At 44.9% G+C, this 27972-nt stretch overlaps 1 protein-coding gene across 1 annotated transcript in view; it reads right to left on the bottom strand.

Annotated features, from left to right (window-relative positions):
- The window catches only part of LOC137525343 (uncharacterized), a 440546-nt gene that overhangs the window by 380682 nt on the left and 31892 nt on the right, over positions 1-27972 (bottom strand). The window contains 1 exon segment of the mRNA XM_068246397.1: positions 5826-6248. Coding sequence (XP_068102498.1) covers positions 5826-6248 — 423 coding nt within the window.

Raw genomic sequence — 27972 nt, 5'->3', positions numbered from 1 at the left:
AACATTTCCCACATTCAGCACATGAATAGGGCTTCTCACCAGTGTGAATTCTCTTGTGTATGCCAAGACTTGATTTTTTCACAAAACATTTCCCACATATGGAACAGGAATGAAACCCTCCAGCAGAGGGAGAGCGGTGCTGGGTATGAGGCCCCTCAGGATTATACAGGTGAGGGGGGTCTGGGGGAATATTTGGGGTCACCAGGATATCTGCAGGAGACTCTTGTCCAGTGACATCATCATACGTTGTACTGTCTGTGGATACAGAGAGACAAGTCTCTGAGAGGTTCCTGATGCCGGGACTCTGCGCTGCAAATAGAGAAACATCATCACTTCCTGTTAGAGAATTCTGAGGGGAAGAATAATTGTCATTAGGGATGGTCAGTGAGCTGCTGATAATACCAAGTTGAGGCAAAGTTTGTGCAGACTGGAAATGGACCAGATACGGCAGTTGCATAGCTTTGCATAAAATTAGCATACAGTTTGCACCATCTCAGAGTTATTGGCATGTCACTGACCATCACAAGTTATAAGCCTGACTGAGAACTGCAGAAGGTGGAGCTCATTACAGACGGCCAATCACATGACTACAACTTTGACTTGCATGAAAATGTTATGTAGCTGGGAGTTCAGCCAATCAAATGCATTTCCTGACCAATATGATTATCTGCATACAATCTGCATGACATTTGCATACACAGAGTTATTTGCATGTCACTGACCCCTCCCACACCTAAAGCATTGGCCATACATTGAGCAGCAGTGAATGTAGAGCTTGATGAGACAGTGGAAGCAATGTGTTACTCCTGTGACAACAGACCTATATGTACTTATAGCAAGAGATCTGTGTTATGTTTGTAGAGCAATGTGGTGTCACTTCCACATTCTTATTACCGCTGTGTCCTCGTGTCACTCATATGCCCCGTGTAATGTACATGTTTCTCTCTCTTATTCCCAATTGTGCAAAATAACCACTTGAGGACCAGAGGTTTATACCCCCCAGTGACCAGGCCATTGTTTACAATTCTGCACTTCACAACTATAAAGGTTTATTGTTCAGTCATACACCTTAGCACCCGAATTCATTTTACCTCCTTTTCTTCCCACAAATAGAGTTTTCTTTTGGTGTTATCTGATTGCTGTTGCAATTTATTTTTTTATATTCATAAAAAAAAGGAGCGAAATGTTTGCATTTTTTTTTCTTTCCTTCCCCCCTCCCCAAATTGGCCCTACACTACGATACATACGCTACACTGTACATATATAGACATAAGGAGTTTGCGCTCGTGTGAGCTACTGTCACATCTCGCTCCTCGTGAGATGATGGCATATGGTGGCGCTAAAAACAACAGAGCCACTCTGCAGCTGCCAATAAAGGTTAGGCGGTCGCAGGGTGGTTAAGAAACTGTGACTAGGGATGGTTTGAAATGTCTATCGGAACGCTGGTTTCCAAAACATAAATGCAGCAATGTCAGAATGGCGCACTACAGCAACTCGGAAATGTCACCCAATCACTGAGCTCAGAAGCATCGGACCAATCAGAGATTGCTCCAATACTTCCGAGTATTTCCCAGTCCTGTGATTGGACTAAAATTTCTGAAAATTACCATTGAAAAAAAAATGGGGTCATTTCAGTCCAATCAGTGTACTACGGTTTACATGCAGAAATGTGCAAGTTATGCGTACATCCACAACTATAGCTTACATTAAATATAGCAGAATTAACTGTCCAATCAAATTCTCTACCAATCCGGAGCAATTATAGGCCCTAGCAACCAGATCCTAGCTACCTATCACAGGCTATCCCTCCCCTCTTGTATATAAGAGAGGTGAGACTGTCAGCCATTTTGTGGGCTCAGTGAGGAGGAGGATATTAAGGGAGACAGTGCGCTGCATTGTGCTGCAGAGAATCACTTGTGTGTGGATTGAGTTGTGTGACAGAATCTGGTGAGTTGTGAGATAGTGAGTGAGGAGTGAGTAGACAGACAGACACTAGTGAGTGCACTCATCTCTGTTCTGTTACTGATTTTACTAATGATCAGCTCCCTCTCTCTGACCATAACTTGCTAAACTTCTGTCCCTCCTTCTCTTTTCCTACCACCCTGCCATAAGCACACTCACATACTTGCAGAAACTATTACAACCTAGACATGCAACCTGTCTCTGATGCCCTGGCACCTCTCATCACACAATCCTCCACTGACCCAGACTCAGCAGCTACACATCTAGACATGCAACCTGTCTCTGATGCCATGGCACCTCTCCTCACACAATCCTCCACTGACCCAGACTCAGCAGCTACACATCTAGACATGCAACCTGTCTCTGATGCCCTGGCACCTCTCCTCACACAATCCTCCACTGACCCAGACTCAGCAGCTACACATCTAGACATGCAACCTGTCTCTGATGCCCTGGCACCTCTCCTCACACAATCCTCCACTGACCCAGACTCAGCAGCTACACATCTAGACATGCAACCTATCTCTGATGCCCTGGCACCTCTCCTCACACAATCCTCCACTGACCCAGACTCAGCAGCTACACATCTAGACATGCAACCTGTCTCTGATGCCCTGGCACCTCTCCTCACACAATCCTCCACTGACCCAGACTCAGCAGCTACACATCTAGACATGCAACCTGTCTCTGATGCCCTGGCACCTCTCCTCACACAATCTTTCACTGACCCAGACTCTGCTGCTACACACTACAACCGCTCCATCACAAAAGTTATGGATGACTTCATCCCTCTTACCAATGTCCACCCTCATCGGGTCAGTCGCCAACCCTGGCTGACCATAGCTACTAAACAGTCGAAAAAAATCCTCTAGAGTAGCTGAACAGCGTTGGAGGAAAAGTAACACAAGTGAGGACTTCATCTCATTCAAAAAGCCTTGAACATCTTCAATAATGCACTCTCTGTGGCAAAACAGTCCTATTTTTCATACCTAATATCCTCCCTTTTCCACAATCAAAAGAGCTTGTTCAGCAGCTTTAACGCCATTCTCCACCCCCCTCCCCCTCTTATTTCTTCATGCTTATCAGCTGAAGATTTTGCAACATACTTCTCGTCTTCCTCTAGCCATCACTCTGTGCATCATGTGCAGCCTGCCCAGTCCCACTGCACGCTAACCCCCTCTGCACACCAGGCTGGAAGCAGCATCCAGACCTCATCAGCTGTCTCCTCCCCCCAGTTTGTCGCCCAGCGCCAGACCTTTCTCCCAGAAATTATTCCCCCAACTGACCCAACAGTGATCCGCAAGAATGGGCTCCTGGCAAGATTGTTGCCCCAACACCTTTCTGCCCTATTAGCTGGTATAAAGTGTCCCCTTCCACCAGCTGATGTGCTTTTTGGAGCCACAATGGCAGATCCACAGCCTCCATTATTTTACCAGAGCTGCTATTCCAGCCCTACATCGGCATGTAGTGGAATGTGTATCCTGGTTGTTGGACCACACAGTCGGCAGCAGGGTGCACCTCACTACACATGCCTGGAGCAGCAGGCATAGGCAGGGACAGTACCTCCCTTTCACTGTCCATTGGGTCACCCTGCATGGTGCTGGGAAGGGTAGGAGTTGTGGGGTGGCATCTGGTCTGGTGGTGTCGCCCTGGATGGTCAAGGGGAGGCCAGTCTAACTCCCTTTTGCCACCCCTTTTGTCCCATGTAGTGTTGGGCATAATGATTTGTAAATTAACGGATATCTGTAGTGACAAGTCGTAATAGTGGACTACAGCACCATAGTCATAATCCGTAATCCGCCGAGATTACAAATTCTCACTACCAGTGCACCCATGTCTACGGATGCAAGCTGTAATTACGACTTTGAGTCCATTACAGAAGTGCAATTTTTTTTAAAAGCTGAGCTCTGGCCACACCCTTCCCTATATAAGGCGGATGCCATCTTGGATTATCTCCTTGCTGTTACTCAGCACTGTGTGAGAGGTTGTGCTGGAGAGAGCAATGCTGTGTATTTGCATTTTGTAATTGATTTGTGCTCATATGAGACTCACTGAACCTGTGATTGATAATTTAGTGACTCAGTTAGAGAGTTAGCTTACTAATTGTTAGCTTTGTCAACCAGTTAGAGAGTTAGCTTATTGCACTAGTGAAAGCAAGAAGTTTTGAATTAAGATGAAGTAATAAACTTTAAGCTATGAAGCCTTCCTCAGACTTGACTCCTGTATACATTTGGAACACACAGCTTACAGTGCTGCCCATAATTATTCATACCCCTGGCAAATTTTTACTTAAAGTTACTTTTATTCAACCAGCAAGTCATTTTTTGACGGGAAATTACATAGGTGTCTCCCAAAAGATAATAAGATGATGTACAAGAGGCATTATTGTAGAAAAAAAAAATTGTCAGCTTTTATTTACACTTGAGCAAAAAGTGTCCAGTCCAAAATTATTCATACACGTCTCAATAATCAATAGAAAAGCATTTATTGGCTATTGCAGCAATTAAACGCTTCCTAAAATTGCAGACCAGCTTTTTGTATGTCTCCCCAGGTATTTTTTGCCCATTTACCTTTAGCAATGAACTGCACATTTTTGAGGTTGGGGGGGGGGGGGGGGGGGGGGTCTTGTGTGCCATCTCCAATTTGTTCCAGTGGGGGGGTCTTCTCGCCATCACCCTGATCATTAGCTCCCTCCACAGATTTTCAATTGGATTCAAGTTAAGACTCTGTCTGGGCCACTCCAAACGTTAATGTTGTTGTCTGCTAACCATTTCTTCACCACTTTTGCTGTGTGTCATACTTAAATGTCCACTGGTGGACAAGGCCAAGTTTCTGCCTGATGTTGTTGTTGAGAATCCTCATGTATTGCTCTTTTTTCATGGTGTCGTTTACTGTGATTAGGTTCCCTGGTCCATTGGCTGAAAAACACCCGTAAAGCATTAGGTTCTCACCACCATGTTTGACAGTGGGGATAGTGTTCTTTGGGTTGAAGGCTTTTTTTTTTTTTTTTTTCCATTTACACCAAATGAAGGAAACATCATTGTGACCAAACAATTAAATCTTTGTTTCATCTGACCATAACACAGAAGTCCAGAAGTCTTCTTCTTTGTCCAGATGAGCATTTGCTAAGACCAAGCAAGCTTTTGTGTGCCTTATCTGGAGAAGTGACGTCCTCCTTGGTCTGCATCTGTGGAACCCAGCAGTGTGCAGTGTCCGTTGGATTGTCTGCCTCGAGACATTGCCACTAGCAGAGCCCAAATTCCTCATGATGGCCTTGTTGGTGATCCTTGGATTCTTTTCACGGAACATCTTGTATTTTTTAATAATACTTTGCACTGTAGCCACTGGAACTTTCAAAACATTTAGAAATGGTCTTGTAGCCCTTTCCTGAGCAGCCACAAAGCACAGCCGCAGGTCCTCACTGAGCTCCTTTGTCTTAGCCATGACTGTCTACAAACCAACTGCAGAGAGCTGCTGTTTTTTACTTGCTGGATTGATTAAAACAGCTGTTCCATATTAATCAGGGTAATTAGGATGCTTTAGAAAAGCTTGGACTATTTGGAGTGGTACAGAACTTTGGATTTTCGCACAGACTGTGACAGTTTGTGAAGAGTATGAATAATTTTAGACTGGACACTTCTTGTTTAAATGTAAAAAAAAAAAAAAAGCTGAATTTTTTTTCCACAATGCTTGTTGTACATCGTCTTATTATCTTTTGGGAGACACCTATGTCATTTCCCGTCAAAAATTACTTGCTGGTTGAATCAAAGTAACTGTAAGTGAAAATTTCCCAGGGGTATGAATAATTATGGACAGCACTGTACATGTCATGGACATTGAAAGGAGATACATTTATCACTTACCAATGTTCATCCCAGTAATAATGTGCTCTTCTTCTTCCTCTTTACTAGTCCTTATCCTGCCACTCTCCTCCATAGACTGCTGATCACTCATCACATAGGTCTCTCCTTCTTCTTTAATGGTTCCCATCATGCCACCCTCCTCCATACACTGCTGATCACTCCTCATATAGGTCTCTCCTCCTTCCTCTTTAATTGTCCTCATTATGCCACCCTCCTCCGTAGACTGCTGATCACTCATCAGATAGGTCTCTCCTTCTTCTTTAATTGTCCCCAACATGCCACCCTCCTCCGTACACTGCTGATCACTCATCACATAGGTCTCTTCTTTTTCCTCTTTAATTGTGCTCATCATGACACCCTCCTCCACAGAATGATTATCACCCGTCACACAGGTCTTTTGTTCTTTGAGCTCAGATCTTAGCTCTAAAAAAAATACATTAAAGCAGTGAAATATTAGAAAATATTAGAAAGCAGTAAAATATTAAAATCAGAGCACAGAAATGAACATCATTTGCTAGGGGGTGATAATATCCCATAAGCTGTGGTATCTGCACATTCAGCACCACAGTCCTCTCTCCCAGTGTGCCTTGCTCATCATCTGGTGCTTCTCTCCTCCTCTCCAGAGAGGAGAGCTCCGCACTATTCACAGATTATATTATTCTCTATGTCTCCCTCCCTAAGGGGCAATTATGTAAACTAACCCCCCACATAGATACTTTGCATCATTCTCAGGAATAAAGGCAGACTACCCTAACAATAAAACTACTACTCCCTGCAAGCTCTCTCTATAAAGATGCATGCGCCTGGATTCCTGCTCACACCCTTCATATCACGAAACATTCACCCTTTTCCTCGGTATAGAATTCAGACATCTCTCATCTGTAGATAGTCCTTTTCACTCCAGCCATTGATAACAGAGTGATGGAGCTCAAGGGGTGGTCTGACTTGTCAGCATCTAGAAGACCCGGGAAGCCATCATAAAGGGGGTAAGAGGCGCCCGGGAGTGTCTAAAACTGAGTTAAAAACAAATAAAAGAGAAAAGGGGGAGGTGGCTTACCTCAATAACGACAAATTCCTATATATAAATATTAATTTTTAATAAGAACAGACAACACGTATTGTGTGTCTCTGCCCACTTCCTCAGGCCAAATAAAGTGCTGAAGGGTTTCAAATGCCAGGTGCATCAAGTAATATTCCTCCCCAAGTTAGATATGCAGATTTGCCTCCAGTTTTAAGCAGTCTCTCTCCCCCAAGCTGACTAGGCAGAAGTACCCCCAGTAGTAGGCAGCCCACCCTCCCCATTAGAGATACCTGGATTTACCCCATATACTAGGCAGCTCCCCTCCCCAGGTTACATGTACCCCCAGTATTAGGCATCCTCCCTTCGAGGATAGGCAGATGTACCTCCAGTATTAGGCAACCCCCTCCCAGGCTAGATAGCCAGATGTTCCCGCAAGTATAGATTTCCAAATATACCCCCAGTATAAAGCAGTCTCTCTTCCTAGGACAGGCAAGTGTGCCCCAATATTCAGCAGCCCCTCTCCCCAAGTTAGATAGGCAGATGCACCCCCAGTATGAGGCAGCCTCCTCCCCAATATAGATTGCCAGATGTATGCCCAGTATTAAGCAGCCTCCCTTCCCAGGATGGGCAGATGTACCCCAGTATTAGGTAGTCTCCCAAACATGCAGAGTCATAACTCTGAAGTGTTCGGGGAGGGGTGGGGGGCACAGGCACACCCTCAGGGCTGCACTCCCAGAGACTGGTGCCCCGGGCCTCTGCCCTGACGACTACCCAGGATTAGTATTACCCCAGGAGGGAGTTAAATACTGGGGGGGGGGTGGAATGATAGGGGATATGGCTACACTGCATGGTAATATGGCAATGCTGGGGCAGAGGAGGGTATATGGGGAAATGCCAGCACCAGAGGAACATGGCTATATTCTGTATATATAGGGGTGTAACAATAGGAGCTGCAAGCCATACAGCCATGTTTTAGGGGGCAGGAGGGGTCGCAGCATGAGCATCAATCAGTAGCAGCTGCGGTCGGCAGCAACACATACAGTGTTCTCCCCAGAATTTTTTTCCAGCTGGGTGGCATGAAAAAGTAGCCAACCGTGGGAATGCAGGGCCAATGCAAGTCTGCTTACAGCATAGGAGAAGAATGAGGAGGAAACAAGCTGATGTCAGCTTGTGGAGCTGGCTAAAAGAGCCTGGAGAGAACACTGAGCCTCCATATGACTGTCAGTTCAGGTGTGCTTAAAGAAATGATTCATCTGTCTTAAAGTGAACGTGACAAGCCAAAACCTGGAAAAAGTACATCACTTTCAGGTGGAAAATTCAATCCACTGCTCTGTACAACAAATGCTAGAAGCTCTGGCATAGAACTATTAAAAAACTGGGTTGCATGGCTTAATTATCATTGGTACCTAAAATCACCAATTTTGAAATGCTTGTGCAGTGCCCAGACTCACCGCTGCACCCATTAGTTACAACACTTTGTGTAGGCGTTGGGGCTGCACATGCACAGCTCACAACGTGGAGCAAAAACTGGCTCTACCCACTGTCATCCATGTACAACTGCATATTCTAAAAGCCTTTTTCAGGATTATTTGCTGCTTATACAAAGTTTCTGTATCTCATGAGGGGTAAGGAGGTATGCCTAGTACACACCATACAATTTTCTGTAAGATTTTCTGTTATGTTGGGTTTATACCATACAATTTTCTGTTATGCTGGCATACACGGCGGTGTATTTTCTTATCAATCGAGCCGCTGATGGCTCAATTGATAATTTCCGACGTGTCCGATCACCGCTTGGATCGATTCCCGGCTCGATCCCCGCCGGCGGACAATGGGAAAAAACAAAGCGCAGATAAGGAAGTGCCCACCGGGATGAGAGGGAATCGATCCACGCACCGCTGGCTCTATACCGGTGCATTATCGCGCCGTGTATGCCCAGCATTAAGGTAGCCATACACTGGTCGATTTGCCATCAGATTCGACCAACAGATAGATCCCTCTCTGATCGAATCTGATCAGAGAGGGATCGTATGGCTACCTTTACTGCAAACATATTGTGAACCGATTTCAGCCTGAAACCGTTCACAATCTGTTGTGGTGGTGGTGGTGCTGCCGCCGCCGCTCCCCATGCCTGCATACATGACCTGCTCCGCCGGCACGACTCCAGTCCCCAGGTCTCTGCTGCTCCGTGTCCGCGCTGGTCTCCAGGTCCAGCATGCTTTACTTCTTCCTGCCCGGCAGGAAGTTTAAGCAGTAGAGCGCGGACACGGAGCAGCGGTGACCGGGGGGAGTCGCACCGGCGGAGCTGGTAATGTATTGCCGCTCTATTGCGTCAGTCGTCGGGCCACTCGAACGCCGCTAGCGACGCGCTCCCTACCCGCGGGCGACCGACGGTAATTTTCCGCACGGAGCGATCGATGGGATCGGACGAAATGGATCGAAATTCGGCGTGTAGAGCGAACGATTGGCAGCAGATTCGATCCCAGTGATCGAATCTGCTGTCGAAACGGCGGAAAATCGGGCCAGTGTATGGCCAGCTTAAGATTTAGCTGCCAGATAGATAAAGTTCAACATGATGGAAATGTATCTATCTTACAATCTATTTCCCGAGCAATTAGGCATTGTTGTTTAGGAGATAAACAGACGACAATGCACCAGAGATAATTATCATTCTCTACAGAAAATAATCTAATTATGCATTCTAAAGCCCAATCTACACGATACCATTCTTAGTACGATTCGATTACGATTCTATATACAATTTGATTAAATCCGACATGTCCGATCGGGATTCGATTCGATTCAGTTTGATTTGCCATTGCAAAACAATGGCAAAACGAATTACATCGAATCCCGATCGGACATGTCGGATTTAATCAGATCGTAAATAGAATCGTAATCGAATCGCACAAAGAATCGTATCTTGTAGATGGGGCTTTACAGAATATCTAACAGAAAAATCTAACAGAAGAATCTAATGCTGGGAATACACGGGTCGATCCAGCGGCCGATTAGCCGCCGATCGACTCCCTCCGCGTCCGCATGGATCGATTACCGCCTGTCCACCGGCAGGGATCGAGCGGGCGGGGGTCGAGCAGCGTGATCGGACCAGCTGAATATTATCAGCTAGCCGGATCAGCTGCTCGATACACGGTGCAGAAACGTACCGTGTATAACAGAAAATTGTATGGTGTAAACCCAGCATTAGATTTACCTGCCAGATAGACAATATCCAACATGTTGGAAATGATCTATCTAACCATCTATCTGCCGAGCAATTAGGCATTGTTCTACTCAGCAGGAGATCACCAGAAGACAATGCACCAGAGATAATGACCAGTCTCTACCAATACTTTACAGAAAATAACCTGATTACAGAAAATCTAACAGAATATTGTATGGTGTGTACTAGGCATTAGATCTAAACAGAGGAGCATGGCACTTTCCATCTGTTTGAAGCCTGGTACACACCATGCAATTTCCTATCAGATAGATGGGTCAATATTTTCTGACAGATCCGATCTGATTTCCAATCATATTTCTGATCACTTCCATGCAAATCGATCACAAAGATGATCAGAATTCAGATCTGTCGGAAATTATCTATTCGACCCATCTATCTGATGGGAAATTGCATGGTGTGTACCAGGGTTTATAAAAACTGAATTAGTCTGCTAACAAGGCATGATACATGCCAGATTACAGGTGGCTCCCTGTGTACAAACAGGTTGTGTTTTGGGATATTGTATGTTGAAGTTGTAAGTTGAGTCCTGTATTCAACATAATGAAGCGTGGATAATCCTCTTTCGGACAACTCTGGATTTGGACATTTTAGTATAAACTGTTTTGTGGTTGTTTTCGATGTGATATGACAGTGCTTTTTGTTTGTTTTTGTTTTTTTAAAGCAAAAATAGACTTTTATTTGCAGCTACACAAATCCAGCTCACAGTGCAGGTGCAACACACATCACATAGCTAACACGTGTCCAGTACTATACAGTTATATGTATTGGGCATCGTTAATGGTAGCAATCAACCACAATCGTTCAGTCGATGTTTTGGGGTTTATTCCACCACCAATCATCTGTTTGGTAAAGTTTTCCCTGCTGTTTGAGGACACCATTGATTGTTTCCAGCTGAATGCATTAATTTGATGAGGAATCATTGAGGAACCACAAGGCTCAGCATGTCCTACAGATCAGATCACAAAGAGAAGCTGCAAACTCAAACATAGATATGAACTAGGGTTTTCTTTGTTAAAATGCAAAGCCCAGTATGGTCTGAAAGTGCATGCTGGCCCTGGTGATTTCAGAGTTTAATAAGTGCATCCTAAGGGTTAAAAAAAAGGTGGGGGGAGGGGGAATAAACTTCAGAACAGAGCCTTATGTATGCAAACTAATCTTACCAAGGTCACAGCTGGGCTGCCAGCTACACGTGTTTTGCCTGTACCTGTCAGATCAGAAGGTTATTTTCCTTTCAGCGCTGCTGTGTGCTCTGTTCTCCAGGTAGGCCCGTTCTCTGCTAGTGGAGTGATTGCCAGCACTTCCCACTCCTCTCTACCGTGTTCTAAACAGAAGTGCCGTATTTCACTGAGACGGTTTGCAATTACAGATACACATTCAGTGGGGAGGGAGAGATAATTGACTTCGTGACGCAACTGTGAGAAGGAAAGGTGGCACTGAATTACTAATTACAAAGTCAAAAAGCCTTATGCTGGGAATACACGGTGAGTTTCCGCGGCTCGATTCTGCCGCCCGATCGATTCCCCGCTCGACCCCGTGGGCGTTTCTCTTATCTTCTGCTCATTTTCCTTATCTTTTTCCATTGTCCCCCCTGCGGTATCGAGCGCAGAATCGATCAGGCGGGTGATCGGACATGTCGGAAATTATCAATCGAGCCATACCGTGTAGTATTCCCAGCATTAGATTGCCCAGGCCTGCCTTAGCCACACAGGCTCCAGCGTCCCTTCTCTGTACTTGAGCGGGCAAATGGCTTGCTCGTTCCTGGAGGAGCACTCTGCAGTCAGTAGTACAGAATGGTCCCGCCTATTGCTATGCCGAGCCAATGACTGTACCAGCCTGCCGGAAAGCACAAGATCTCGTACACAGAAGAGAGAGCCCAGCGTGTTTTGCAGCCGGATGGGAGCTTCGTGGGAGGTGCCGAGGGACAGAGCAAAAAACACGCCTCAGGCGTAAGATTAACTCCCCCTCGCCCACCCGCACAGGTGATGTAATTAGTGGGATGAAAGAACACCTATTAGGATTTCATCCAAATTAGTTATTTGAGCATGCCTGGCTGCGACCTCTCCTGCCCCCCAAAACGGCCTTGAGCTGGCCCCCATCCAAATTTTTACAAGGGGCCCGGTGTTTTCTAGTTACGGCCCTGAGTATAGATATCTTCTCTTGTCTCTGTTATGTGACTGAACTAAGTAATTACTAGCAAGGTGAGATGCCACCCATAATCTATGTAGGGGAGCAATAGAAAACTGACACAGCAGTTATATATAAGTCTCATCAAGGGGAATGATCAGGATAGTGACAGGTGTACTATGTCCTCCTCTGTAACAAAGCATGTCCACCCCAAACCTCTGCTCTGCTCCATATATAACAGGATTCACACAATTACCTCTTCCAGCCGCGTGTTCTCTCACCTCCTGCAACTTCTCTTCCTGCTGTTACATCATTTCCCTTCTTTGGGTAAATACAATCCTTTCTGTGCGTTCCACGTGGGAGAGGCGAGATCGACATCTTGTGGTGAATAAGCTAACTGCAAGTTCTTTTTGTGGAATCACGTGCAGTCAGCCTTTGATTCAATAATTACTTTACTTATGACTTAACTCAGACATGTGTAAAATGCCAGGGCAGTATAGGAACCCCACAAGTGACCCCCATTTTAGAAAGAAGACACCCCAAGGTAGTCCGTTAGGCATATGTTGAGTTCATAGAAGATATTAATTTTTGTCACAAGTTAGTGAAAAATGACACTTTGTGAAAAAACCCAATAAAAATCAATTTCCGCTAACTTGTGACAAAAAATAAAATCTTCTATGAACTCACCATACTCCTAACAGAATACCTTGGGGTGTCTTCTTTCTAAAATGGGGTCACTTGTGGGGTTCCTATACTGCCCTGGCATTTTAGGGGCCCTAAAGCGTGAGGAGTAGTCTAGAAACCAAATGCCTCAAAATGACCTGTGAAATCCTAAAGGTACTCATAGGACGTTGGGCCCCTTAGCGCACCTAGGCTGCAAAAAAGTGTCACACGTGGTATCACCGTACTCAGGAGAAGTAGTATAATGTGTTTCGGGGTGTATTTTTACACATACCCATGCTGGGTGGGAGAAATCTCTCTGTAAATGGACAATTTTGTGTGAAAAAAATAAAAAAAAATCTAATTTACAGAGATATTTCTCCCACCCAGCATGGGTATGTGTAAAATAAATACACCCCAAAACACATTATACTATTTCTCTAGAGTACGGCGATACCACATGTGACCCCTTTTTGCAGCCTAGGTGCGCTAAGGGGTCCAAAGTCCAATGAGCACCTTTAGGCTTTACAGGGGTGCTTACAATTTAGCACCCCCAAAATGCCAGGACAGTAAACACACCCCACAAATGACCCCATTTTGGAAAGTAGACACCCCAAAGTATTCAGAGAGGGGCATGGTGAGTCCGTGGCAGATTTTTTTTTTGTCACAAGTTAGTAGAAATGGAACCTTTTTTTTTTCTTCAAAGTGTCATTTTCCGCTAAATTGTGACAAAAAATAAAATCTTCTATGAACTCACCATGCCGCTTAGTGAATACTTTGGGATGTCTTCTTTCCAAAATGGGGTCATTTGGGGGGTATTTGTACTATCCTGGAATTTTAGCCCCTCATGAAACCTGACAGGTGCTCAGAAAAGTCAGAGATGCTTCAAAATGGGAAAATTCACTTTTGGCACCATAGTTTGTAAACGCTATAACTTTTACCCAATCCAATAAATATACACTGAATGGTTTTTTTTTTTATCAAAGACATGTAGCACAATAAATTTGGACAAAAATGTATATAGAAATTTTACTTTATGTGAAAAATGTCAACACAGAAAGTAAAATTTTATTGACAAAATTCATGTCTTTTTTGATAAATATAATAAAACTAAAAATCACAGCAGCAATCAAAGAGCACCAAAAGAAAGCTGTATTAGGGCTCGTTCCCACTATCGCGAATCCGCATGCGTCCAATGCATGCGGATTCGCACATGTAATGCAAGTGGATGGGCCTGTTTCCACTGTAGCGTCGTTGAGGTGCGTTTTTTTCAGCGGTAAAAAAACGCACAAAAGAGCCAACGAATTCGCCTGCGAGTGGAATGCATGCGAATCGCCGCTAATGTATTTAATAGTAAAAACGCATGCGTTTGTTACATGCGTTTTTACCCGCGATTTCGCACCTTTTTCTATTTTATTTTGCCCTGGCAGTGTCATGGTTAATTTCGCATGGCATCCTGCCATGCGAAACCGCACGCGAAATCGCGGGTAAAAACGCATGTGGAAACGCATCCGCATGCGTTTTTACAAGCGTCGGAATGCCGGCGAAATCGCGTCGCAACAGTGGAAACAAGCCCTTAGGGACAAGAAATGGAGGAAAAATTCATTTAGGTGGTAGGTTGTATGACGGAGCAATAAACCGTGAAAGCTGCAGTGGTCTGAATGGAAAAAAAGGCTCTGGTCCTTAAGGGGTGAAAAGACTGTGGTCCTTATGTGGTTCATTATACTAGCGAACACTACAAGCCATGCCAATGGCTAACAAAAATGTACCGTTAGGCCATTTTAAAAGGATCAGGAGGAACCACAGATACAAAAACCACAGATTTTGAGGAACAGTCAGAGATCCTGAAGAAGAGATTCCTCCAAGAAAGGTCCCCAAATAAAACAGTTACCGACACCTGGATAAAAGCATTGAGATTCAAAGAACAGATCCCAGAAAAAGGGGACCCCGCTGCACCAGATGATTTGAAAGTAGAAATGTCTTTATTGTTCCACCCAGCATTACAGCAACAGATAAAAGCTCCCGCGTATCGGAGCAGACGGCTCCTTAGTCATAGCTCCTAATAATCATAGCTATGAGTAGCCGTCTGCTCCGATACGCGTGAGCTTTTATCTGTTGCTGTAATGCTGGATTGGACAATAAAGACATTTCTACTTTCACATTATCTGGTGCAGCGGGATCCCCTTTTTCTGGTTGCTGTGGACTTTGGTGCTTGGTTTCCCTGCTCCCATTTGTTGGGTGAGTGCATGTGCAGCCGGCCCCCTCCATTTTTTGCCTCAAAGAACAGATTGCTCGCTACCAAAAAAAAAGCTCCTGTGATCAATGTGAGCCAATGGGATTGGCTTACAGTGATGGCAGGGTCAGGAGCCAATGAAATCAGCTCCTGACCAGCCCATGGAGCTCTGCTGTCATACCGACAGAAGGGCGAGTGAGCTGCGGCGCAATGCGATTGGTGGGAGCTGCGAGCGAGGTGACAGCGCATGGCGGTGGTGAGTGATATCTATGCTGTGGCAGGAATAGCAGCTCCCATAGATTTACATCATCCTAGTCCGAAACAAGTTAATTATTTAACTACCATTCAACCCACTATAAACATCAAAGTGAACTAAAACTCTAAATGCCACATATATTTCCAGTAATTACTAGCAAATAGCAATACAAAGGATTTTTTTTCACCTTTTTTTTATTATGTGAAGAAAATATGACATTTACAGAGAACAGTTTTCACTGTGGGCATTACTATGGAGGACTGTGTCCAGCACATCCAACATACAGAGACAATCTTCACTGGCTGTAATACTGTGAGTAAAATCTCTTCAGAATTATAGAAATCCGAAATATACCTTCCAATAATGTGTAAATAACTCATCAGCTGCAGTTCTGTGTACCTGATCCTGTGTCTCTCTTGCCTCACGCAGTCTGAAGTAAACAGAGTTTACAAACTTGAACTCATTTTGAATGAGGGAGAGGGGGGGGGGGGGGGGTCATGCAAATACAGGAAAAAGTACAGGTGCTTCTCTTTAGAACCTTCTCTAGCTAAAAAAAATTCTCAGTTCTTCTTATATGATGTGTGAGAAAGCAGGAAAACAGCAAATCATTCCTCTGAATAGTGACAGAGAAGTGGAACCTATGTGGGGTTCACAGAAGGACAGTTTCTTTGATAGTTCCTCCTCAATGACTCCTAGCCACAATTAAAGGAACACTATCAAAGTTTAAGTTGTTTTTTTTTCCAGAAGCCCTTTAGGAGTTTGAAGAGATGTTTTATGGCAGATAGTAGTAGACTAGGAAAAAAAAAAAAAAAACATCCTCTCTTCCTCTGCACAAGCCTTGCCAGATGTAAATAAACAATCAATGCCGGGCCGACAACACAGAGACTTCTTGTTCGAGGGCAGATTATTTCACACGCTGTACTAATAGATTCACAGATTCAACACTGATTCAGTCAGTGAATCTCTCACTACAGCATGTGAAATAATCTGCTCTCACATAAGAAGTCTCTCTGCTGATGGCCCAGCATGGATTGTTTATTTGCCTCTGGCAAGGCTTGTGCAGAGGAAGAGAGACATTCCTGTTGTTGCCTATAACGCTGAATACAGAAACTCCTCCGTCACCCCTGCACTGTCCCAGCAATATACAAGATCTGATAAGCTGTTGGATTTTTTTTTCATTTACTACTATTATCTGTCATTACAAATCCCTTCTAACGCCTAAAGGGCTTCGTGAAAAAAACAAACTTTGATAGTGTACCTTTAATGTTATTACTCGATCATTAGTGACCACTTATGTAAAAATGTATGTAACAATTTAGAAACAAGTTCTAGAAACAATTAATAACTACATGCCCCCCAAAATGGGGGAATGCACCCTCTGTTGGATGAGGATGGAACGGCAGGGTTTATTGGTTTAGATAAGTGCACTGTAGTGGCAGTTTTATTTTATGACTCTCTTACTCACTTTTATACCCCTTCATATACTTACCAAACCCACTTAGGGCAAGAAATTTTTTACATGTCACAGAGACTCATGGTCCCTGATTAAATTTGCATATAGACACGGATTGGCCCAGACGGCCTCAATGTCCTACCAATTGTTCTTTGACTTATTGTATTTAAATGTGAGACATGGCTTACCCCCTCTGACTCTGCTGCAGAGGCTGCATTCTCCTACGGGGGGGCTTCACCTCAGTCACACCCCCAGACCAGTCAACAGGACCGTGGGAGGGGTGGGTCTGCTCCTCTCCCCATCCTGCACATTCCGTGTCCTCACTCCACCTTCCTCCCTACAATTCACATCATTTGAGGCCCACACTATCCACCTCTACAATCCCCTCCCCAGCCATTGTTGCAGTCTTATACTGCCCTCCGGGCTCCACATGACAATTTCTCGACAACCTTGCCTCCTGGTTCCAACACATCCTCGCCTCTGACCTTCCCACCATCATCTTCGGGGATTTCAATATTCCCATCGATAAACCCCAGAACTCTGTTGTGACCCGGCTACTCACCATAGCCAACTCACATGGCCTAGTACAACACTCCAACACACTGCAGGTGGCACTCTCGACCTTATATTCACTAAATCCACCACCACTGCAGACCTCGACATCGCACCATTTCCACCCTCAGACCATCACCCTTCAACCTCCTCACGGAAGGCACCTCCAAACTACCCTCCCACCCACCTGGTCGATGGCAGCGAGACCTACGCAAGCTCAACCCTAGTGGCCTTGCTGACCCCCTCCATGCCCTCTCCTCTACTCTCCCCACCCTAACCTGTCCTAATCTTGCTGCAGCTCAGTATCGCCAAACTCTCTCATCAGCCCTAGAGAAAGCTGCTTCACCAAAATTTCACCGCAACCGACCCCCTCACTTACTTCACTCCTACTACCATTGAGGAAGTCAACCACCTACTGCAGACTTCCCATACCACTACCTCCCCTCTTGACCCCATCCCTTCTGATCTTCTTCAGCCTCACTTCACGGATCTGGCCCCAGTCCTCACTACCCTTTTTAACCTCTCCCTATCCACAGGCACCTTCCCTTCAGACTTCAAGCAGGCCACAGTACTGCCCCTGCTCAAGTAATCCATCGCTCCACCAGGGCAGCTCCCCTCCGTGAATCCCTCCACTGGCTTCCTATCCAGTCCAGAATCAGATTCAAGATATTGTGTCTGACCTAGAAATCTGTCCACAAAACCTGTCCAACCTACATTTCTGATCTTACTCAGAGATACACACCTAGCCGCTCACTCCGCCTGACCGCCCCCCGCATCACCCAGTCCCATGCACGCCTCCAGGACTTCTCAAGAGCCGCTCCAACACTATGGAACTCCCTACCTCCACCCATTAGGGCAGCCCCCTCCTTCAACATCTTCAAGAAGGCCCTCAAAACTCACCTTTTCACTCTGGCCTATCACACCTCACAATTGCTTTAAACCCACAGCTGAACTCTGGTCTCCTACCTTTCGTGTCTCTACCTCTCCCTCTAGATTGTAAGCCTTTGGGCAGGGTCCTCCTCCTTTTGTGTCCTACCTGATCATGAACCTCCATTACTGTAAACCCATGCTATGCATTTGAGTGAACCTAACTTGCCTAATCTCCATGCTCCCCTCCAGTGACTGACTAAGCATTACCTTGTACTCATACTGTGCTGTGTGATCTCCATGCTCCCCTCCAGTGACTGACTAAGCATTACCTTGTACTCATACTGTGCAGTGTGATCTCCATGCTCCCCTCCAGTGACTAAGCATTACCTTGTACTCATACTGTGCTGTGTGATCTCCATGCTCCATCCAGTGACTAAGCATTACCTTGTACTCATACTGTGCTGTGTGATCTCCATGCTCCATCCAGTGACTAAGCATTACCTTGTACTCATACTGTGCTGTGTGATCTCCATGCTCCATCCAGTGACTAAGCATTACCTTGTACTCATACTGTGCTGTGTGATCTCCATGCTCCCCTCCAGTGACTGACTAAGCATTACCTTGTACTCATACTGTGCTGTGTGATCTCCATGCTCCCCTCCAGTGACTGACTAAGCATTACCTTGTACTCATACTGTGCTGTGTGATCTCCATGCTCCATCCAGTGACTGACTAAGCATTACCTTGTACTCATACTGTGCTGTGTGATCTCCATGCTCCCCTCCAGTGACTAAGCATTACCTTGTACTCATACTGTGCTGTGTGATCTCCATGCTCCATCCAGTGACTAAGCATTACCTTGTACTCATACTGTGCTGTGTGATCTCCATGCTCCCCTCCAGTGACTAAGCATTACCTTGTACTCATACTGTGCTGTGTGATCTCCATGCTCCCCTCCAGTGACTGACTAAGCATGACCTTGTACTCATACTGTGCTGTGTGATCTGGTTTTCTTGTATTCCTGTATTGTCATATTGCTGTATGTCACCCCTAAATATTGTCTGTAACCTAAATTAATGTCCAGTGCTGCGTAATATGTTGGCGCTTTATAAACACAATAAATAAATAAAATAAATAAATATGTAGCAAAGCAACTACTATTTGCCTGATGAAAAGGGGGGTTGCCCCCCTGAAATGCAAAGAGATACTTTCAATTAAAGACAAAAAGTATTCCTCATGCTTTTATGGATTTTATGCGGGCCCTTTTATAGGACTCCTCCAATATGATTGCTCACTTGATACCGTATTCTTTCCCGCACTGTATTCTGATTACTCTTCATCCTTCTCTGTATTATATTCTGATGTGTGACAATGTTTTATTGTTAAAAAAATATTATATATATATATATATATATATATATGACCCATGTCCTCTTTATTTAGTGTAGCCAGCTATGTCCCCCTTAATAGGAATGGCCCCCTTTGTCCTCCCTGTTAGCAATTATGGCTCCCATGTGCCTTCCCTTAATAACAATTGTGACCCCCATTTGTGTGGCTGCTATGCCCCCTTGTTTGTGGGACTGTCTCCTTCCCCCCCAGTTTGTGTGGCTTTTTTGTCCTGTTTGTGGCTGCTTTGTCCCCCCCATCTGTGGCTGCTTTGTCCCCCGTTTCTGTGGCTGCATTGTCCCCCCTATCTGTGGCTGCATTGTCCCCCGTTTCTGTGGCTGCATTGTCCCCCCTTTCTGTGGCTGCTTTGTCCCCCCTTTCTGTGGCTGCATTGTCCCCCCATCTGTGGCTGCATTGTCCTCCCTTTCTGTGGCTGCATTGTCCCCCCATCTGTGGCTGCATTGTCCCCCCATCTGTGGCTGCATTGTCCCCCCATCTGTGGCTGCATTGTCCCCCCTATCTGTGGCCGCTTTGTCCCCCCTTTCTGTGGCTGCATTGCCCCCCCTTTCTGTGGCTGCATTGCCCCCCCCTTTCTGTGGCTGCTTTGTCCTCCCTTTCTGTGGCTGCATTGTCCCCCCTTTCTGTGGCTGCATTGCCTCCCCTTTCTGTGGCTGCATTGCCCCCCCTTTCTGTGGCTGCATTGCCCCCCCCCTTTCTGTGGCTGCTTTGTCCTCCCTTTCTGTGGCTGCATTGTCCCCCCTTTCTGTGGCTGCATTGCCTCCCCTTTCTGTGGCTGCATTGCCCCCCCTTTCTGTGGCTGCATTGTCCCCCCTATCTGTGGCTGCTTTGGTCGTTGGTGTCAGCGCAGGGAAAAAAAACCCATACTTACCATCTGATGTCCTTCCCTCCTCCTTGAAGCAGGGATTCTGTTTGAACTCCCGCGCGTGCCGGAACTATAGACCAGGCTTCAGGTGATGCGGCTGCTTTACAGATCCATCCACCACATCCCTCGCAGCAGCATGAAGGAATCTTTCCGCTGCTGCAGCCATATGCCAAAGTGGGACTATTTTGCCCCACAGAAATGGGGAAAGTGGGACTGTTGTATCCCACGGAAGTGTCAAATTGACATGGATCCCCGGTTGAGTATAGCTGTTCTAGAGGGTGCAGCGCTGGATCGCTGGTCGGGAAAAGGATGTGGGGAGCCTGGGGAGGACCCAGAGGGGTACGGATCTGACTTGTGCTTTATTTTCAATTACATCTTTACCACTTGCAATGGAATAAATAGAAGATGAACACAACCAATTACTAATCAGGCTTAGTACTATATGTAGCCATGTTTATCCCATCATCCCACCTCAGCTCAGGGACTTGCTTTACAAACCAATGCGCTGAGTAGCATGAAAGAGCCCCGGGACTCTGTATAATATGCTGCCAGGTGCGTCTAGCAAGAAATAAACCACAACCAAAACATTTCCCACACTCAGTGCAGCAATAGAGCTTCTCACTAGTGATGGTCAAGTAGATGCAAATAACTTCAAGGTGATGCACATTTATGCAAATTGTTATGCAAATTTATTCAGATTGAAAATGAACCAGACTTTACCTCAGCATGAATTGATTGGTTAATTTTTAAGCTGCATACATTTGCATCAACTCGAAGTTATTTGCATCGACTTGACCATCACTACTTCCTCACCAGCGATGTGAGAGGGATAAGCGGAACTGAACAAGCCTGTTATTGGCCGCTGCACTCCACTCTCCATACTCCCTACTCCCAGCTGTGATGGGGAGATGGAGAGCAGTATGCTGCAGCGAGTTCAGGTTCACTAAAGGTGAAGTTATGTTTCACTGACTCTTACTTACCAGCTGTGTGAGATTTCTCATGTCTGAGAAGATTTGATTTCTGTACAAAACATTTCCCACACTCAGCACATGAATACAGCTTCTCACCAGTGTGAGTTCTCTCATGGAGGACAAGATATGATTTCCGTACAAAACATTTCCCACACTCAGCACATGAATACGGCTTCTCACCAGCATGAGTTCTCTCATGACTGACAAGTGTTGATTTCTGTATAAAACATTTCCCACACTCAGCACATGAATAAAGCTTCTAACCAGTGTGAGATTTCTCATGCCTGACAAGGTCTGATTTCTGTACAAAACATTTCCCACACTCAGCACATGAATACGGCTTCTCACCAGTGTGAAATCTCTCATGACTGATAAGGTCTGATTTCTGTACAAAACATTTCTTACACTTAGTACATGAATACGGCTTCTCACCAGTGTGAGTTCTCTCATGGAGGACAAGATATGATTTCTGAACAAAACATTTCCCACACTCAGCACATGAATACGGCTTCTCACCAGTGTGAAATCTCTCATGACTGATAAGGTCTGATTTCTGTACAAAACATTTCTTACACTTAGTACATGAATACGGCTTCTCACCAGTGTGAGTTCTCTCATGGAGGACAAGATATGATTTCTGAACAAAACATTTCCCACACTCAGCACATGAATACGGCTTCTCACCAGTGTGAAATCTCTCATGACTGATAAGGTCTGATTTCTGTACAAAACATTTCCCACACTTAACACATGAATACAGCTTCTGACCAGTGTGAGTTCTCTCATGGAGGACAAGATATGATTTCCGTACAAAACATTTCCCACACTCAGCACATGAATACGGCTTCTCACCAGTGTGAGTTCTCTCATGACTGACAAGAGTTGATTTCTGTACAAAACATTTCCCACACTCAGCACATGAATACAGCTTCTCACCAGTGTGAGATCTCTCATGCCTGACAAGGTCTGATTTCTGTACAAAACATTTCCCACACTCACCACATGAATACGGCTTCTCACCAGTGTGAAATCTCTCATGACTGATAAGGTCTGATTTCTGTACAAAATATTTCCCACACTTAGCACATGAATAGGGCTTCTCTCCAGTGTGAATTCTCTTGCGTATGACAAGACTTGATTTTTTCACAAAACATTTCCCACGTGTGGAACAGATATGAGACCCTCCACCGGGGGGAGAGCTGTGCTGGGTATGAGGCCCCTCAGGATTATACAGGTGAGGGGGGTCTGGGGGAATATTTGGGGTAACTAGGATATCTGCAGGAGACTCTTGTCCGATGACATCATCATCTGTTGTACTGTCTGTGGATACAGAGAGACGAGTCTCTGAGAGGTTCCTGATGCCGGGACTCTGCGCTGCAAATAGAGAAACATCGTCACTTCCTGTTAGAGAATTCTGAGGGAAGGAACAATTATCATTAGGGATGGTCAGTGAGCTGCTGATAATTCCAAGTTGAGGCAAAGTTTGTGCAGACTGGAAATGGACCAGATGCAGCAGCTGCATTACTTTGCATAAAATTAGCATACAGTTTGCAACATCTCAGAGTTATTGGCATGTCACTGACCATCACAAGTTATTAGCCTGACTGAGAACTGCAGAAGGTGGAGCTCATTACAGGCGGTCAATCACATGACTACAACTTTGGCTTGCATAAATATTTTATGTAGCTGGGAGTTCAGCCAATCAAATGCATTTCCTGACAAATCTGATTATCTGCATACAATCTGCACTACATTTGCATACACATCAGAGGTATTTGCATCTCACTGACCCCTCCCACACCTAAAGCATTGGCCATACATTGAGCAGAAGTGAATGTAGAGCTTGATGAGACAGTGGAAGCAATGTGTTACTCCTGTGACAACAGACCTATATGTACTTATAGCAAGAGATCTGTGTTATGTTTGTAGAGCAATGTGGTGTCACTTCCACATTCTTATTACCGCTGTGTCCTCGTGTCACTCATATGCCCCGTGTAATGTACATGTTTCTCTCTCTTATTCCCAATTAAGCAAATAAGGAAACTGTGACTGGGGATGGTCTGACATTTCCATCAGAACGCCGATTTCCAAAACATAAATGCAACAATAGGCATAATTCACAAAGGATTTTCCCCTGTTTTCCTGTTTCCACCTCGTCTATGTTACATTTTTAGGCTTCCAAAGAGCAAAAATATAATATAATTAAGGTAAGAAAAGTAATATTGAAATGAACTAATTCAAACAAACACTGCGCCAAAGTTCACACACTGGTTACCACTTAGTACAGTTAACAGTCAAATGGGTTCGCTGCAGAAAGTCCAGTTCTTGGATAACAAAATTCAATTAAACTGCCGCGCTCTCCATTCCTGTAATCATAAAAAAGACTCCGCATAGGGTAATATTGTTCAATCCTGTCGTTCACAATATTCCACCACCTACAGATCACTCGTGCCTTGTGCTCCCCGGGTGGTGAATCACATCTGTCTCCCTCACCCCTTGTTAATATATGCTCACCAGATTCTCTCCACCTCAGTTATCAGGTGGGTCTCACGCATCTCAAAAAAACTTGCTCCAGATCTCCCCACCTCAACTATCAGGTGCGTTTTACAGATATCAGAAAACCTTGTTCCTGCAAGGGAAAGATCTCTACATAGGGTAATATAGTTCAAGCAGCAATACAATTAAATCACTGAAACCCGTGTCTCTGTATCTACACCTGTGACAAGTGCCACTCCACCACACTACATGCCACACTGCTCACCAGATGTATCCCACCTCTTTGTTAGGTGGAAACAGCGCTTTTTGTTATTCCAATCAACAACACGATCCTCAGTAGTATGCAAAAAGCCTCTTGTGGGGACTTTGATTTATTTTCTCCGTTAAAATTCACCCATAAAACATAAAAACAGAAGAAAGAAACGCATATAGCGTAATACTGTTGACAGTGCCTCTGTGCGCAATACAAAATCTCACTTACGCGTTCAGAAGCAGTCTGCGCATATCAAACAGAGTGAGCTGCCAATGCCCATCCGCCTGGCTCCCGGGTGTGTGTCTGCCACACTCACGTTCTCCCGTTGCCGTCGCCTCCTCCTTCAGTCGCAGGATTCACTTGCGTGCACCTCTTGCTTGACCGGCCGGTCCGTGCGCTGTCCTCACGACGTCAGACGCTTAGCTCCGCCCTACGCGCGTTTCGTCCTCACGCCAGACTCATCCTCCTCACTCACTAGTGCACTACAATCTGTCTGTCTACTCACTCCTCACTCACTCACTATCTCACAACTCACCAGATTCTGTCACACAACTCAATCCACACACAACTGATTCTCTGCAGCACAATGCAGCGCACTGTCTCCCTCAATATCCTCCTCCTCACTGAGCCCACAAAATGGCTGACAGTCTCACCTCTCTTATATACAAGAGGGGAGGGATAGCCTGTGATAGGTAGCTAGGATCTGGTTGCTAGGGCCTATAATTGCTCCAGATTGGTAGAGAATCCGATTGGCCGGTTAATGCTGCTATATTTAATGTAAGCTATAATTGTGGATGTACGCATAACTTGCACATTTCCGCATGCAATCCGCAGTACACTGATTGGCCTGAGATGACCGTGGTGTTACGCTTTCTACAGTCATTTTTGGAAATGTAAGTCCAATCACAGGACTGGAAAATACTCGGTAGTATTGGACCAATCAGAGAGTGCGGAGGCATCCCGCGGGGTTCCCATTTCCACAGAAATATTCTGCATTCTCTGATTGGTCCGATGCTTCTGAGCTCCGTGATTGGCTGACATTTCCGAGTAGCTGTAATGCGGCATTCTGACATTGGCTCTATTCACAAAACTTCTCATACATGACTTATAACCTCATTTATAAAAAAAACCTTTCAGCACATTTACAAGAAAAATAATCACTCAAAGTAAGTTGTTTCTGATGAACTTCATTTCAATATTAAAATTCAATTAAACTGCCGCGCTCTCCATTCCTGTAATCATAAAAAAGACTCCGCATAGGGTAATATTGTTCAATCCTGTCGTTCACAATATTCCACCACCTACAGATCACTCGTGCCTTGTGCTCCCCGGGTGGTGAATCACATCTGTCTCCCTCACCCCTTGTTAATATATGCTCACCAGATTCTCTCCACCTCAGTTATCAGGTGGGTCTCACGCATCTCAAAAAAACTTGCTCCAGATCTCCCCACCTCAACTATCAGGTGCGTTTTACAGATATCAGAAAACCTTGTTCCTGCAAGGGAAAGATCTCTACATAGGGTAATATAGTTCAAGCAGCAATACAATTAAATCACTGAAACCCGTGTCTCTGTATCTACACCTGTGACAAGTGCCACTCCACCACACTACATGCCACACTGCTCACCAGATGTATCCCACCTCTTTGTTAGGTGGAAACAGCGCTTTTTGTTATTCCAATCAACAACACGATCCTCAGTAGTATGCAAAAAGCCTCTTGTGGGGACTTTGATTTATTTTCTCCGTTAAAATTCACCCATAAAACATAAAAACAGAAGAAAGAAACGCATATAGCGTAATACTGTTGACAGTGCCTCTGTGCGCAATACAAAATCTCACTTACGCGTTCAGAAGCAGTCTGCGCATATCAAACAGAGTGAGCTGCCAATGCCCATCCGCCTGGCTCCCGGGTGTGTGTCTGCCACACTCACGTTCTCCCGTTGCCGCCGCCTCCTCCTTCAGTCGCAGGATTCACTTGCGTGCGCCTCTTGCTTGACCGGCCGGTCCGTGCGCTGTCCTCACGACGTCAGACGCTTAGCTCCGCCCTACGCGCGTTTCGTCCTCACGCCAGACTCATCAGCTGATCAATCGATCTTCAGATTGGACATGCTGGAAATATTCAATCGGGCAGGCAAATCTGCCAAAAAATTGTATGGTGCGGATCCAGCACAACAATTGGATTGACGGCTTATCAGTCTTATCAGTTCTTTGAACAATAGCATGCAACTTTTTTTTTTGGGTTGTTCAACTTGTTTCACAACAAAAGTTGTTTGATAATTGTGCTGCATATTAGACCGCTGTTGTGTGAGTGTGAGTGTGTGTGTGTACAGTGTGTGTGTGTATGGGGGGGGGGGATTTGGTGTAGTGGGTTTATCTTTTGTTTTTATTATTTATTTTTTATATCTTTTATTTCAAATTTGATATACTTTAATTTTTTTTAAATATATTTTGATTTGAATTTTATTTGATTAGAAAGTTTCCGTGTTCTTTTTATCTAATTTTTATTCTCCATTTCACTTATTTTAAGTCTTTTTTATTTTCTTTTTATCAGGGCTGTGGAGTCGGTACAAAAATCCACTAACTCCGACTCCTCAGTTTAGGATTCCACCGACTCAGACTCCTCGACTCCGACTCCTCTAATTTGCATATTACAATCTTGTTGATTGAAAGTATGTAATATGAAATTCATCTCTTACCTGCCAACGCTTAGGAATTTTAAAAGACAACTGAAGTGAGAAGGATATGTAGACTGCCATATTTATTCCCTTTAGACTAAAACTAGTCCTTGGTAAGAATACTTGTAAAAAGTACAGACCGGAACAAAGAACATCTATCAGGCCCTAGGCAATGTAACTCTGGGTACATGTAAGAGTGATGTGCAGGTACTCTGCAGGGGAATGAGGAGATTCTTCCTCTAGTTCACATTCTTCATGCACAATCTGAACAAGGTTTATGGGTGATAGACAACACCTCTGTGTTCACTGTGCACAACATTCTCAGTGGATTCCCTGCAGCTCTGTGGAGAGTGCATATGTAGAGTATAGTACTACTGTGTAACAAAGTAAACCTGAGACAGGGGAAATTAAAGTTTTATACATACCTGGGGCTTCCTCCAGCCCCCTTCAGGCTAATCATTCCCTTGCTGTCCTTCTCCGCCACCTGAATCTTCTGCTATGAGTCCAGGTACTTGAGCCAGTCGGGCGTAGTGCGCATGCACACACTGCACCGCTGGGAGCGTACTACACCTGTGCAGCACTATTGGGCAGGTGCAGAATGTTCCTGGCTGTGGGAGCGGTACGTGGCCGGACTGAGCAGACTGGCTGAATTACCGGGACTCATAGCAGAAGATCCAGGTGGTGGAGGAGGACAGCGATGGACTGATTGGCCTAAAGGGGGCTGGAGGAAGCCCTAGGTATGTATAAAACTTTTCTTTTCATCCGTCTCAGGTACCCTTTAATTCGTAGTCACCAAACCAAATTTTTATAACATATCAAATTATTTGATTTCATGATCAAAGAGAGTGCATACATTTGCATAAACCAGCATTAATGCAGAATTATTTCCATCTCATTGACCATCTCTATTAGTGACACAGCTACACATCAGGCTTTATTCTTACAGCATAGATGTTATTTAGTATATAAGAGATTCCTGTGTACACATCATATATACTGTACAGTCACAATCAGATATGTATCGTATATCTGACTTTAAAAATACGGGGACTGCTTTATTGAAGCAGCAC

The sequence above is a fragment of the Hyperolius riggenbachi genome, chromosome 7 (genome assembly GCF_040937935.1).
Source record: "Hyperolius riggenbachi isolate aHypRig1 chromosome 7, aHypRig1.pri, whole genome shotgun sequence".
NCBI lineage: Eukaryota > Metazoa > Chordata > Amphibia > Anura > Hyperoliidae > Hyperolius > Hyperolius riggenbachi.
Note: the sequence above shows the minus strand (reverse complement) of the source record. Positions and strands in the feature narration are given on the sequence as shown.